The 17,554-nt window shown below is 30.0% G+C and overlaps 1 protein-coding gene across 1 annotated transcript in view; it reads right to left on the bottom strand.

The window, feature by feature from the left end:
• LOC111031058 overlaps nucleotides 1-16,497 on the bottom strand; it is a 92,684-nt gene extending 76,187 nt beyond the window's left edge. Inside the window, exons 1-3 of the mRNA XM_022310844.1 lie at nucleotides 16,347-16,497; nucleotides 10,993-11,084; nucleotides 8,791-8,893 (exon numbers count right to left, since the gene is read on the bottom strand). Coding sequence (XP_022166536.1) covers nucleotides 8,791-8,893; nucleotides 10,993-11,060 — 171 coding nt within the window. The 5' untranslated portion in view covers nucleotides 11,061-11,084; nucleotides 16,347-16,497. The remainder of the gene's footprint in view (nucleotides 1-8,790; nucleotides 8,894-10,992; nucleotides 11,085-16,346) is intronic.
• Between the last annotated feature and the right edge of the window lie 1,057 nt (nucleotides 16,498-17,554).

Raw genomic sequence — 17,554 nt, 5'->3', positions numbered from 1 at the left:
GTGTGAGAAGAAAAATAGAGAGAGAGAGAGAGAGAGAGAGAGAGAGAGAGAGAGAGAGAGAGAGAAGAGATATAGTGAGTTATGTATTTACGTAAGGTAAGTAGGTAAAGTTCCAAGTAAGACTATTATTATACGATATATACGATAATATTCACACATAAATATATTTATATGCCGTTACCGTATCCATCTCTGCATAGTAATACTATATAATATGCAATATGTATATTATAATAATATATTATATTTTATAAATGTACAAGTATGTACCTACCTATACACGTTTTCGGTTGACTCTTTTGCAATACATCAAATGTTGATCTCCGGTTTCGTTGTTGCCACTTACAGAATATAATAATAATAATAGTAATAATAATAATAATAATAATAATAATAATAATAATATGCTTAAATGTATACGTTTTATAATATGGCTACAGCTGGTTCACTGTAAGGACCATCGTTTATTTCCAAAACGTCACCGTTTGGATAACGTTGTTCGCATATTATAATAGTCTTGCCCCACGGATTGAACCGCAAAAGGTTTAAAAGCTAACAATCTTTTATGCATCTGCTCGCCGAAAGAAAAACATAGTATACCTAGTAAATTATTATTGATCGATCGAGTTATTTCGAAAATCTACACGTGTTCTTCGCGTGACGTTCGCGTGATTTGGTTTTCATTTTTCTGGCGTATTTCAAAAGCAACGAAACCAGCGCAGAATAATATTGACATCAAATATTATTTCGGTTGATAATCGCAAGAAAACTAATCGAAAAAAATCGTGCCATTCGAGAGCCATCGGTTCCTTCGGCGAATAAAAAAAAGGTAACAAATTTTGATTTCTTTTTTAATCTCGAATCGAACGGGCTTGCTGTCTACTAGCTGTCTATGATGAAGTCAGTTTTCGAAAAACAATTAGTTTTTTTTTATCGAGTTTTAATATTAAACGTAACTAGGGAATGTATACATTTATAATTCAACCAGGATTCCGTATAATATGACGTATATTATGTAAAAAAGAAAAAACGGTTGTCGGTGATGAAATTTATATACTTTCAACGGTCGAATGACGTGTGTTTTTTTAATGGGATATTAATTTATTTACAGAATGTCAGAATGCCACATAATCACTATAACATTATCATATTAAAATATGATGAATAATATGATTTTAGTTGTTTTTCGTTCTGTTCCATGCGTAACATTATTTATGTCGATCACGACTAGCACGTGTGAAACCTGATAAAATATATTAATCTTGTGCATTTTATTTTTGTGTCGTCCACAGCGTTAATTGGTTCGTCTATTGGCTATTACTGATGGTCATACACATCATGCGTCTTGTGGTTATAACGGGGCTAAAGAACTTACTGGTAAGTATATTAATAAAATATTTTATTCTTAATTGGGGTACGTCTATACCCTCGCAGTTCTGACAATTATCACATGATTAATTCAAACAAACGATTTCGATGCTCCGATCAAAAATAAATATAAAATAAAAACAGTACCGTGTATATCGCTGATCGTAACGCTATGTAATTTTAATTGATATCGCGTGTGATTTATTTACTTCTATTAAGGCAAGTACGCAAAACTCGACGTCAAACGATTTTGCGATAGTTTACGTAATATTATAAGGCCCGAGGCATGTTGCAATATTTGCACCAAATACACGATATTATATAGGTACTCGTTTTAATTTCTGATCCGCAGCTCGTGCGAGCAAAGGTATATTATATTATATAATATAATAATATATTATATCAACTTGCAGAGTCATATTATACCAGCCTCAAACAATCTGAGCCACGTTTATTACAGCAAATAATATTGGTACGTCGAGCTCTTACTGCTCTGAGAAAGTCTACAGTTGTAATATTGTATAATATTCGTGTAATAATTCTACATAGAAAATGAAATGCCACAATAATGTGGCATAACGCTGTCTTTGTAGTTAGGGAAGGAGATGTCAGATGAGAGGACTTGTCAAAAAAATGTCAAAAAACCGATCAGAAAAATAAGTTTTTAAATTTTTAATTCTGTAAAAAAAAATATGAACATTTTTTTTTTTCAAATGCAGGTAGGCAAGTGCGTACCATACTGCTGTACAGTAGGTTTTCATTGGGTCACTCTAATAGATTAATATGTTTTATATTTCAACTCAATGATATATCATTATAATATTATGTGCAAAAAACAGTTCTGAGAGGCGATAGTTGTCAGGCTAAATCACTAACATCAAGTATATAATATATTAATTAATATTATCATGTTTTTATATATTTATTTTACTATGAACATTACGGTAAGTTGTTTACATTTCGACGAAATTCATTTAATTTATTATATTATTAATATTTAATTATTATTACTATACTACATAATATTTCTATCGTATATTATTGTTATTAACTTTTATACATACAGAAGGTAGTTGTGAATAGTTTTTAGGTATACATTTAAAAGACGTACTAATATTGTATTTGAATTACAACAAAATAAATAACACCCTTATACATCGTTAAAATTTTTAATTTAGACCACGTTTTAACTTAAACGTCAAAAATACATATATATATATACATTATTATTATTATTATTATTATATTATATATATATTATATACATGTATATCGTGCTTATTGTATTTGTTTTAATTAGGTTCAGTAATTCGGAAATTTGTATAAGGAATCTTGTATTCAATTTTTAAACCTAAGCTATGAAAATTGAAAGTTAAAATTTTTTTACTACCAAATAATTTGTTTATTTTCTTGATTTTCAATATTTATTTTGTCAATACTTTATATTCAAATGCGTAGGTACAATTGATTGAGAGAAAAAATTCTTAGCAGCAGTTCTTCGTTTTTGAGTAACACCAAAAAAACCATAATCAATATATATTGTCGAATACTTGTTTTGAGTTTAAATTCCCATTTTTCTTTAATTTTGTTTTCCTGGTTATAAAAAAGTACTTTTTATATTTGACCCCCTCCCCTCGAAAGTTCCAATTAGAAAACTGCCCTTATGGCTAAAACTAAATCAATACTGCCCAAAAAGGTGATGACAGACAGAAAAGAAAACTTCATTGTAAAATCAATACATTCATCGTTTAGCTTGAATCTAATACCCACGACTGGAATGCTGCTAATTTGCCTATCTAAAGCGCCGTCTAATCATTATATTATTTTTTGATTTTCTAATTTGATGAGTTTAAATTTACAATACAAGTATAAGATACGTTTAAGAATATAAATGACAGAAAATATATAATTTTTCTGTTACTTACTTAATCCAAAAATTGTCTAAATGAGAGTTAACGTTAAATTTAAATTTGAATTACAATCATAATTCGTCAATCTGATTTGTTACAATTATTAAAAAAAGTTCTTTATTAATATTATTTTTTTTTTTTTTTGAAGTTGATTGAGACGTGCAATTCGAGATTATGTTTTTTAAGAAATAACAAAATTTACTTTTTTTATTTAGGAAAAACAAATTCAACATTTACATATTATAATTTTTTTAAATATGTTTATTTCATTGAGTTTTTATTTTACAATTAATCCGTTTGATTTGATTTCAACTATTGAATTTTTGATTTTGAATTTAAGATTAATTACAAGATGGTTCGTCAAAATTGCCAGTGCAATCATTCAACCAATTAAAAAATTATGTCAAAACTTTTAGAAAGCTGTGTAACCAAATAGTAATTTTACTGGTTTTGACGGTTTCAAGTGCACCTTCTTATTCATTTTGTCCCAGTTTTAGATACAATATTCAATTTGAACTCATTGATGAATCATAGTTTAGGAAAATACAATTATTATAATGCATTTATTGTTTATATTCATAAGAGTATTTTATTTGTTTCACAGTAATACCTTAGGTTTAACTAATCTTGCCAATCATGACTCACCGAAATATTATGGGCTTTATCCCTTCACAATAACTGTTCGAATATATTAAGAGGGCAATTTTTTTTCAGCCCTCAATTTCCTCCTATGCATATGGATTAAGAATACAACCTTATAATAATAATACTACCTGGTAAATGGTTAACATTTGAATACGCCGAATATTTCAGCTCATAATAATATGCCGTGTATCTATAGCTCAACACGTAATATGTGCACAACGTCCTGAGTCAGTGTTTGGATAATTATTCATATTAAGTTATTGGTATTTTCATAATTATCTAATATTATATTCGATATGACATTATAGTAATATAGTTTGTTGCACGTGTGTGTATTATTAGTTTTTAGAATTCGTGTACTATAGTGAAGTTTGTTGATAGTTTGACGACAAGGTTCAAGTATGCTTACATATTAAACATTTATTAAAATAAAGTCCACGTAATTTACTCAACAAATAACGTAGGTATATTCTATATCATATTGTGTGCGACGTAACGTTATTGAAACAGTACGTAAAAATGTATATTGTTTTCCCTATATAATATATTTAAATGCACTCGTGTGAGGTTGGTTACAATTTTTTTTTTTTTTATTTGTCGTACGATGTTTTGACAAATTTTTTAAATCGTCGGAAACGGCGCAGCGATTTTGTCATCCGTACATCGTCGAATGTATTATAGCATATTATAGGTATAGAAATTACCGCCGGTGGTATTCAACTTCAGTTGGTACATGTACTGGGAAAAACGATACAGAAAGCGATCAGATCTTCTGATGAAAATCTGCAGGACAGACCTTCGCGGCCAGTGTTGTATTGTACTCGAGCATAAATCATCAAGAATCTTTCGTATGCCCTCGACCGTTGTCGGCGAGCGTGCTTATCGACGGGTTAGGTCAGGTCCAAAGTGGTAAGTACATTATAGTACATATTAGTGGTGTATACCGAAATGCAGACCACGGCTGGTTATCGAATATTCCTGTCGATTGAACGGCACACGCGGTTCTGTGCAAACGTTATAGATAATAATAATATATCATAATATTATTATATGGTATTATTCAATTCACAGCGTCGTCGCCATGACATACATTCAGTCGGACGAGTGTTTCGACAGAAAGTGATATTATTATTAAATTATCCTATTCAGCAGCGGTCGTGGCAGTTTTGGGGTGATATCATAGTATAATATACAAGAAACATCGCACTGCAGGGTGCGTGCACGGTATATTATGCAACGCCTAACGAAAAACCAAATTCCTATACCTATTTTGGATCTAATTATAAGTCGATCATGAATTTCGTTTGATTATAACATGATACGTGCTCACTCTTTTGACTCAACGTATTTGAGCAGCAACGTAAATATTACAAAGGTACACTGCGTATTATGATCTGAAATGGAAATAAATTTAAATCACTAGATTTGAATGTATACCTAGATAGGTACATATATGTTATTTAAACATTTTAAACATCAAAGAATTTTCAGACTTTTACAGATTGATCTTTAAATAAAAAAAAAATCGAATACTGCAACAATAAATGTGATGTTGTGCTGCTTTTAAATAAAAAAAAAAATTGGAAATTGTTTACTCGAAGATTTTCTTATGACGGAACCTCGTGCAAACCAAATAATAAAAAATAATAAGTATATATTATAAACTTTTTATAATTATAATTACTTAGGTATAATAAACATTAAATAATAATTTATTTTAAATATTTTAAAAGAGTTGGCGATCATAATATCCACATGCATTTTACTCTAAATACCGATATAATTGGTTTGTCGGAAGAATATCATTCAGTGAAGCATATCTACAATATAAACAAGAATAACCTCACTCTTACATTAATTATGTGGAAATCATATCTTAAAATAACAATATTGATATTCACAATATAATTTCGTTATTGCATGGTAAAGTTACAATTAAAGAATCTCATAAAAGCCATCATGGACCACTTTTCCAATCATTATAATTATGATGCATCAGACCTGACAAAAATTACCAATTAAAAAATTGTACTAATATTGCTTCTACAGCTCTAAAAAAACATTACCTCTTTGATAAGTGCCGTACAAAAAATTCGAATTTAAGGAACCCCAAGTCCCAACATTTAAATAAATTCCCTGCAAGTGCCAGGAAAATTTTCATTTCAACCATCACCAAAACGCCACTAATTTCAAGGAAAAACTCATCTTCGAAACCCTTCATCAAGTCAAAGCGTCATAATATGCTTCTGTTGTTTCTGATTTTAGACCGAATAATTAAATACAAAATCCGAACATTGCATTAGCATTATCCAAATATTCCTTTTCGACCTAGTACAAATTATTCAATCCATTCTCACTGCTGTATTTAGTTTTCAAATTATCCCTCAGCCAATTATAACACCTTTATATAATATTATTCTATATTATTATAATCTTAATAATTATTATGCTATAATAAGTTTTTACTTTTTCATATTTACAGCTACTTTTGGTATTGTACATAATGTTACACATATTATAATATAATATAATTTATTAATTGTTGAGTTATCATATTAGCTAACAGCTAACAATTTTTTTTATACATTCAGCTAACTCTTTAAAACCCACAATTATAAAAACAATAACATCCTGAATTCTATACACAAAATATACAACTTATTTTACGGTGACAAACATATGGTTTAATCACTTTTAAAGAACTCTACCGTAACCATAATACTTCTTAAACCAAATTCTCTACAGAGGAAAACTTTGAATAAGCAGTTCTATGGTAACATAAATCGTAGATATAAATTGTAGTGTTTATGGTATCTACTACCTCCAACTATAACAGTATAAACGGACTCACTAATTTTATTGGGTCGAAACCCAGTAGAAATAAAGTTATGCAAAGCATAACTAAATAATATATGGTCATAAATTATGCAATATATGTTGGATTAAATAATTACCGTATAGTACCCTCGTTATTTTATATTCTTTTATTTTATTTAGAATATGTAATATAACAATGATTCTTCTGAAATTATTATTAAAAAAAAGAAACAAATAATAAAAAAAAAAAATTGCGTACAGTTCGCGACGGCTGGTGTGATCACTTTTAAAGACTACGCCATTCGAGTTAAACGGGAATAAAAAATATTATGCATCTGCCGATAGAGCGTAATATCTTTGTATATATTATGGTACAAAAATACACTAAATTGGACATTTGAACCGTATATATATAAACACATAAAGACAACGCGGTGTCATTTGGACTCAAAACTGTAAAAAAAATCGTGTTTGTAAAAAAATAAAGCCATTGATGATAAAAAGAAGAAAAAAACTGTGCAAACAACTATAGGTAAAACGATATTTTGAAGTTTCATGGTGTAGAGATCTTCTTCTATAGTAGGTGAGAAGATTAAGTGCTGGACGTCGCTACCAGGTAACACCTTTCAATTTTTAAAATGTTTCACTGTTATTACAGTCACTTTATAGGTCGTTACAACTGGGTATTCTCCCTAATCTCACGATTCATGTTAACTACTTTTATTTTATCACTTATCAAACCTACTTATTGTACAAAAATGTATAGATTGTAGATTTATTTCAATAAATAAATTTAACTAAAATTGTATCAAAAAATATAGTTAATACCGGGAATGATCGTGGATTTCTGTATCAACATCGTGTGCATTATGTTTGTAATGTTAAATATTGTTTCAATATTGTTCGACACAGCATTTATGTAAGTTAAGATCTACGAAAAACAATTAGTGGTGTTCATGAAGTCCGAATACTCGAATCGATGTCAAATTCCTATACAGATTTGTCGAATTGTTCGGAGTTATTGATTTGGTTTTTTGATGTGCAAGACAAAAACACTCATAGTCAAAATGAGCTGGAAATAAGATGTGTTTAAAAAGTTTAATAAAACTTTAATTTATTAGAATATAAAAATTTGTCATTGAACGGAAATATTGAATCGAATAAGCTGAATTATATGGATTCACCGTGAAAACCAGATTTTCGAAGTATGGATAAATCTGAATATGCCCATCACAAAGAATAATAAACCTATAATACCATATTTTCTGAGTGAAATTAATATGATTAATAAACTATAAATGTAATTATGTGCAAGTTGTAAGTTCGTCAACTATTACATATACTATATAAGCCTATCTATACGAACACGCGCATTGGCATGAAACAACGAAAACTTACGAATTAAGTGAATAATTCTGACAATTACAAAAAAAATTACTCAGCCGTCACGAATATTATGCTTATCAACGAATTCAATATAAATATATATAGATTTTTTAATTCAAATTAGTAAAAAAGTGGCATTGTCATCAAACATAAAAGGAAAATGAAATATTGAAATCGTTCATTAATTTTCAGAAGAGAATTAATCAGTAAATAACAAATAGCTTCTTCGGAGTTATGCTATATTAAAAAAACTTATGCTATTCTTTTTAATGAAGCACCATTTAAAATATGATTCAAATCCTGGAACTAAAAATTCAAAATCGATACAAAATCGTAGTCATGAAACGTGGCCGATATAAAGGTTACACGTCTAGTAAATCATACATGGATTTTTCCTTTTTTAATATGAAATATCAATTAATGCATAAATATGCAATTTCTACATACTATTATTATGTTGATGAGTTTATATTATATTATTACCTATATTGTATTTACTATTTTTAATACATCTGACAATAGATAAATGATAAATAGCGCATAACGCTTACACTTCATAATAATTATAAATATGAGTAGCATACAAAAAAAAAATATAAAATATAATACATTTTGTAAACCGTCTTTACGGGGTACATTATAATAGTATAACTAATCTACTTACCGTGTCAGTTTCAGTATCCATGTTATCGTCAATACAAGATGAATGTCTCCTTGATAGAAAGGAAGGAGATTTTGACTCTGCGGCAGAATTTTGATTAATAATCCTAAAATTAACAAATTGATTTACTTAATATACGTTTGTTTTGTAGTAATAATAGACATATTTTTTGGTTGCACATAACTATATAATCTTTTTCGTCATAATATGGAATTTACATAAATTATTTATTTAGTCGAAAAAAAGTGAGTTACAGTTATAATAAGTAATGATGTTGATGCCCCCAAAAAACTATAAAATTATACTTGAAAATTAAAATTTATAAACATTCATAACTTTGATTTTAATTTTAATTTAAAAACTGGATTTAATCTATAAAACAATCGAAGGTTTTGTTTCAAATATTTGTCGTAGTAGGTACGTATATAAAATAAATGTAATAATTATAAATTATATTTTTCACAATAATTGTTAAAAAAAGACCTAAACACAAAAAAAATCAGACTTTAAAAAAAAAATTAAATACATTTTAAACTAAAAGTATTGTCTATGATGTAACAAAAAAAATGAAAAATTCATCAACATTCTGGCCTTAGACTAATAACACGTACACAAGCATATATATACTGTGAATTTGGAGCAGCTTTACCTAAAGATAAATTTGGGCCTGTTACCGACGTTTTGATCGATTTGGTCAGTTTTGGTCAAAAATTGATCAGTCAGCATATATCATGGGCAACCCAGCAGTCTATTTTATTCTCAAGATTTCAAACAAGCAAAGATATGACCTAGTTTATTTTTGTCAAGAATCGCTTCAAATAAAACAAGTGAGATATGATTATATCTATATATATTTTCTTGATAAACAATAAATCAGAGAAATGAGATTTACGATTCCAGGTATTACCTGGGGGTATGCTAGTTGAATTTCAAAGGTAATTTACTGTTAAAAATATTTATGTTTACTGAACAAGTTCATCTGAATACTAAAGCGAGAAAAGGGGATTAGGAAAATCTGCGTTTTTATGTGACTGTCTGTTATAAGGAATTAGTGCACAGTCTGAACTTCTAAAAATGTGTGCCGCCGACATTGACATACAGTTGATAAAGACCTTAATAAGTCATGATAATCCAGATATTACAACAGCTACAGTGAAGAAAATGATGGACAATTTCTAGTACCTGACAGTTAATTGGTCTACGCCTATTTGACCAAAACTTTGCAGTAGAAATGATGTGTAATATAGTTATCGCAATGATTAGTAACCATTATCCAGAAGCTTACATTTTAAGACAAAAAAATAGATCCAGATTATTAGAAAATGTGCGCAGCTTCATAGTTTAGCAGAAATATGATCAGAATTTTCAAATAATTTGTGATCGACGAATTCTGAGAAACTGACGTTGAAGACTGAAGCGAGTCTAAAAGTTACTTGGATGTAGAAAAAGTTTTTAAGAACCTATGAGTTGACTGTCCAATGAAGTGACAGAAAGAGGAGTTGCATTTACCCAATACCTGGATAACAAAATCACTAACGATGAGAAAAACTTCAAATTTCTACTACAAGTAATTTTTGAGCATTGACAGAATAATTTCAACTGATTATTGCACTAAGAAAAAAATATCGATATTTCTCATTGAAACGTTTTATAATACAAAAAAAACTATTAAGTTAAGTTATGAAATATAGTGTCAACAAAATTATTTAAACAACATTTATACGTATACGTCATTATAGTCGTCAGTTATAGAACAATATAATTAAAAAAAACTTCAATACATTTTTAACAACCTGTTTGTATAATTATTTAATTAATACTTCGATAGTTATGATTATTCAATTGCCCTGGATCGAACATTATTAAAAATTATATTTTGTATTCACACATACCCCACCAAAATATAAAATAAATCTTGTACTATTTTATAAAGATCTTTTAAGGTCTCGTGCGATGGTTATGATATAAACACTACGTTTCTATAGTGTTTTTGAAAATAATACATGCATGGGCATATTTAAAGGGGTCACATGGGGTCGGTGCTACACCCATTCAGCGTATTTGTTTATTTATTTGTGCGGGGGGCATAAGACATTTTTTAATACGCCCTCAAATACATGTTTGACCCGATTAATGAACTAAAAAATGAAAAAATAAATTTTTAAAAACTTTTTTTTTGTAAATAATAAACTAAGTAATATTTACTTGATTGGTGAAACGGTTGAGCTGTGTCTTCGCGGTGGAATTTCGGGAGGTGTATTTGTGGACGCCATGAATGTTGGTGGTTGGTACAAATGCTGAAACATAATTTTTATATTATGAAACATGTATGATGGTATTAATATTTTAACTATAGATTGATTCATTATTACCTTCTGATAATGATGTACGTAATATTATTATTGATATTAAATCGGTATATTTTTAAGTGCATAATGCATACACATATCAATATGTTATAATCATAATTCATAATATATCCGGAGTCTATTATTTTATCTCTTAATTTAATTCATAATATCATATATTCGAGTCCCTATACTTTTAGAGAAAGGAGGATTTTGGTTTTGCAGTGATGATTTTTTACTATCTTTTTCATTTATCTTAAGATTACTTTTTTTTTTTTACGTACAATTATGGGATTAAGAAAATAAAATTATATGAAAATATTTTTTCATACACTGAAAAATATCCTAACCGTCAGGATTCTAAACTTTAAAATTAAATTCACAACTGTTGAGTGAAAAGGATATAAAACACTTTTTGAAAAAATAATATTATTTTATTTAATTAGGAAGGAATGGAGTAGGATAGTTTTTCATTAATGACATTTAAAAAAGTTTTCCATGATGGTACGTAGCAACAAATTAAATACACTAAAATGTAACAAGTTTGAAATTCGTATTTCATATATCTTGATAATGTTCTTGTATTGTTTAAAGGTTCAGATAATTTTATTAATTAAGTCAATCATTAAGTGTATTATATTATTGGAAGTGGGGTAACCTCCATTTAAAAAAATACATATTTAAGTGGCTCATAATGAACAGTTACCTATTACTTATTGTCCTGTTATGTACATCCAATTATAGAAATGTAGAAGTCAACTTAGTTAAATAATTTAGTACTTTTACAACGATAAAATTTCACAACATTAAAACGATAGATGTAAGTCTGGGTAGAAAGAAAGTTTGTTTTTCAACTAGAGTAAGTTTTGTGAGATAGAACCAATTTATAACTCAGTTCAGTTATTAGTTTTTTTTTTGTTTATGTATGGAGACCTTATTTATCAGTTATGAGTTTATAATTTCTTTCACCACCTTTTTTTAGAACTACGGGTAGTAAAAAACTATAAAAATTTATTTGCATGTTCATTGTTTTTTACTTATAGATTTCAGTTGAAATTGTAAATGAAAATATTAAATAGTTACATATTCTATTGAGGTAATGTAATAATAAAAAACTGAAGAACTTTATTTTTATAAACTTACAATTGTTGACATTATAAAATGGCTTATCTATTAAAAATATTAAACACACATTTTGAGTTGAATTTTAATGAGAAATTTGTACAAAATAAAATACAATTATGTTTGAAAATGAAATTTCAATATTTTATTAGGTTTTATGCCAAACCTATCTCCTATTTTGTATTGTTACCATAATATAGCTCAGAGCTTAATTTGTCGTAATTTTGTTAGTAATTTGTAAAGAAATCTATTTTTTGGTTCAGAGAACCCCAAAGAACACAAAGTAAGAGCACAACATTTTCACATTAGATCAGTTGTTCTTAAACTGTTTTTCCCCTGACACATATTGTTATTATCAGCAGTGATCCAAGTGAATCAAAATAAGGGGGATGGATCAACTAAAATTGACTCCCAAATTTGGGTTTGCATTAGCTCTAATACAGTTGTGACTGGTAGTGTTCACTGTTCAGTACTATTATCTATCTCAGTTTTAAGTGATTAACGATTGATGATTACTTGTTATATTATACTATATGAAAAATATATTTTAAGCAGTGTTCAATGTTAACATTTTGGAAAACAAAATATTATTTATGACAATTTGACTTGACATCGTTTGTAATATCTACAAATACAATTTATACATACAAATCTAAGATGGATGGATAATTAAAAATATTAAGTCAAAACCAAGTAAGTGGGGGCAGAATTTCATACTAAAAGAAAATGAGGTAGGCAGCCCTCCGTATCAGGATGCACGTGGTGAGATCTCATTCATGATTAGCTGCTAAAAGTGGTGGCAAATTTCTTATAAACATTTTTAATCCTGTCCAGGAAAAACAAACGCTCCAGACTAATCGAGCATTAAGTATAATACTAATAATATTGAAATATTAATATGTATTTTTTGATTTCTAGTACTAAATGGATACAATTTCTTATGTTTACTATACGGCTCAAGTATAAAAGCAAATCATTTTACAAATCAACCCACAAAAATATTTTTAATTTCTTTTTTGGCTTTACACACAACAGTTTAAACTTTGAAATATTCTAATAAACGTGTTATTATATTATAATAACTAAGAAAATAATAAAACTTTATAACGTTGAAAGGTTCCGTTGGTTTATAATCGTACGAAGCCGTGTGTAATAAATTATAAGCATAACGCAAAAACTTACTAAAGTATTTCCATAAATAATCCTCCAGGTTCTCGCAATTTTTTCAGTATTTTTGATTACATCAATTGCTTGAATCTTATATAATCACTTTTTAAGTTCAACTTGTGTTGTCTGTGATGTTTTTATAAATTATAATATTTATGGATATAATAGGTATTATATAAAACCAGGCCTAACACGTGATACCCATTACCCGACAGAGGTTAAAGTGGAACGTCTACGGATAAAATGTACAAAAGTCCATCTTAATTACAACAATGAAGATTTTATAGTGTATTTAGTGCATGTGTGTGCGTGTGTGTACTTTAGGTTTTTAATTAAATTCAAAGAAAAAATAACGTCGACGGCCTAAATAAATTCAACAAACTGCATATGATTTTAGCTCGTCGAGGGGTTTGAACTTGAGTGCCGTTATTGTACTTAAAGTGCATTTTTACGAATAATGATAAAACAGCAATTTATCTATACATTGTACATATTATACTTGTTAACAACCAAACCGTTGCCGAGTATACTTGCTTTAAACCTCTTGTGAATTTTTGTTCGACATTGAGTACCTACCTACCTACCTACCTACGACATATTGTGAAGTGTTCCATTATATTATGGAAGTATGAATTTACAAACACGCACGATTTTATCATGTGTGAAAGCACCACAGAACATGTGTGCTTTACAGTCAGTTGGACACTGGCCCAATAGCCTCCCTAACAAAAAAAATCCATTTACATGCAATAATACGAATGTATACAGGAATAGAGATTGGAAATTTTCCGGTAAACTGAAAATCTGCTAGAAGACTTTTTACAGAGTAATTATTGGATATCAATTTTATTTTAAGCTGTATGAAATTGTATTAATTGTAGTAACTTAAATTGTTTTATTTTTAGCTTTATATCTGGAAAATGTTACAACAAGTACCTAAAAGTTACTGATTTATTGCATTCCAAATTAAAATATGCAATATAATTTACTTATTGTAAACTTATTTTAAAAATAAATTGTTTACAAGGTAAAACAGTATTGATTGAGTTATACAACAAAAATAAACTATTTTTATTATTATTTTTATTATACCTGATAACACTAAAATTATTTTACAAAATTAAATACTGTACCTATACGAATTTACAAGAAATAAATTAACGAAAACTCAACTTTATATTAAAACGTATTTTCTTTCTTAGACAAATAAAATGAATTATTTTTACAATCGTTTTTATTCATTTTGCTCTTATTATTTGTTAAGACTTGTTTTATCAAAGATATTAGTATTCTTAGAACTTTGGAAGTACTCCCATACTCAAAAATTAAGATACTCAACTGAAAATTAATATAAGAAAATAATAATAAATGATAAGATAAGACAATAATTTATTTTTTTAAAAATAATAATTCAGTCATCCCTTAAATGTACCTTTCAAGCGATCTCATAAGTAATCAGTAAAAACATCTTTTAGGCTCTATATATCAACTCTCAATGGAGGAAGCCCCTGCCCAATTAATTTCCTTCATTATTTAATGTATTACAACTGAACGTTATAAGATATTAAATTATAATGTAAAATAATTTGCAAAATTTTTTTGTCATCAATTTTCCACGGAATATAATATGCTCACTCACGTCACAAACTTATAAAAAGTTTGAACTAACAAAATGTTAAGACGTTTTCTTTTTAAAGAATGAAAATGGCCGATAAGCATGAATACAAACAAATCACGTTTTTATTACAACGTTTACTTGATCGTCATTTTTAAAACGAATTATACTAAACTGATATATAAAAAAACTTCTTTTATATGTACCTATATACAATAATTTGTTTATGATAATAGCTACCAACTATATTTTAGAGCACAAAATTAATTATTCGGACATAGTAAATAGTTGGTACAAGTATTACGGACTGCTTTAACTATCATGATCAAGTTATTGAATATTCTTTCTTTGACGTGTAGATTTAATGTACGCGTATGTATCTGTAATTTGCAAGTACAAAATATAGGACGAAACAAACTATTATTTGAGTAAATCTTATTCTAAAAATACTGATACATTAAACTTTGGAAGAATGTGTAAGAACAGTTTCCAGCGGCGGCGGAAACCATTTTATAACTGACGTTTAAAATTGTCCACCTGCAGTAGTGCATATCAAAGCCGAGTGCAGACATTTCTGTGAAATATATACATTTTAATTTCTCAAGTGTGTCTGTTAAACAATGGTTTCAGCGTATATCTTAACTCTCTCCAATTACATTGTTTATTTTTCGTGTTAATTGAATTACACGGCCGTTTACTCATGTGTATTTTATCCAACTAGTCAGCAACAGTAGTTAGTATGTGCACGTCACACAATGTTAGTGTTGTATAATATTATGATGTATGACTGCGATAGAAGAAAAAAAATCTGGAAAACATTTCAAGTCTACCAAGGTGATCACTGATCACTTTTACAATACACGAGACGGGCCCAAGACAGTGACCGACATTTCATTATTATTATTTTTTAATGAAATATCAATTTTAATACGAAACAACCTAAGTATCAATAGTATATACTATTGTCTATTATTCTCGTGTACTATACCGTCATTTTTTTCAGTTTGACTACGAATGTTCTACTCCGCAAGTGTAACAGTATTAGAATTTGTCCTCAGATAAACTGTCGATTCTATGCCTGTGTAGGTACCTATATATATGCGCGAATCTCCCAAGTAGTGCGTCCGTGTGATAACAACAACAACCACAACCACAACAACAACAACGATTATAGCAACAATAACAAAAATAACGATAATGTTGTGTCGCGAGACATTCGAGTACCATAATATATATATATATATACATAATATGACTATAGTGAAGTGTGCTTGTTAAAAAAAAAAAAAAAACCTTAAGTCACTTACCCGGTGAGCGTCGCGTGTCGACGACGATTGTGAAGTTCTCTATATCACCCACACACACACACACACACACACCCACACGTATACGTATACGCTCACAGACGACGTGACGACCGGTGCTACCGGTGACCGGAAAGGGACCGCGTGCCGCGAGCTGGAGAGACACACTATCGCGCGCTCGACAGCAGCTGCTCGACACCGTGGTCGTGGGGGGGGGGGGTCGTCGTCGCGGGGAGGGGGGGGGGGGGGGGGGTCGTCGTCGCGGGGAGGCGCGTTCGTGGTGCCGTGGCCGGGGTTAGTTTAGAACGGGAATGGGGGGGGGAGGGAGGGGGCACGGGCTTGAGCGCACTGGTTCTCCACCCCGCCGCCCCCTCGTCGACCATCACCCCCTACCGCGGCGGAGCGCGCGAAAAGGCCGACCGTTTTTCCCGCTCGACGGTGGGCGCCCTCAACTCCGGGGCGCAGGGGGGGGGGTGCGGTATAATAGTATATCGTACGCTCGCTGTGGAAGGTTACGGTGGACGTAGTAATAGTAGCGTGTGCGGCGGCGGCGGTGCGCGCGCACCCCATATAGCGCACACCCCCGAAAAACGGTCGCGGCGGTCGCCGGTGTCCTCGCCGTCTTGGTCGTACGCGCTCGTGTTCCTCCGTCACCGCCGTGCCTTTTCCGTCCAGACCTAACCCGCCTCCGCTGCCTACACGTATATTATTAATTCTGTTATTATTTTTATTTTCACATCATCGCGGTGTTATTATATGTGCACGACGACTTGGTGTACACTCACACTCGCACACACTAACCCATTCGTCGTATACGTTCGTCGAAAAAATTATGTATTTCGAAAACGTTATTTGGCACGGCTGGAGTACACGAGTGACGCTTACGTTGCTGAGACTTCAGTAGTAGAATGAGATTAGGCATGGCAGTATTAATACGAACTATGAATATTGGCGGGAAAAAAAAATTGAAAATTACGTTTGATAACTGGTGAACTATATAAGTATGTCACTTTTCGATATGGCTTGATAGTTTACAGATTACCAAAAAACATAGTTGTTGAATACTAAATTTTTTATGCAAATTAATAAATCTATAATAACATGTGATATTAATATAGGTATCCAAAAATAACAGTAACAAATTACATTTTCTATATAGGTAGTTGGTAGATATGTTTTCCGCCTTTTGTTTTTAATTCTTCTACGTGGTT

This window comes from Myzus persicae, unplaced genomic scaffold (genome assembly GCF_001856785.1).
Source record: "Myzus persicae strain clone G006 unplaced genomic scaffold, MPER_G0061.0, whole genome shotgun sequence".
In the NCBI taxonomy this organism is placed as follows: Eukaryota; Metazoa; Arthropoda; class Insecta; order Hemiptera; family Aphididae; genus Myzus; species Myzus persicae.
The sequence above is the reverse complement of the archived record's forward strand: the minus strand, read 5'-3'. Positions and strand labels throughout refer to the sequence as shown.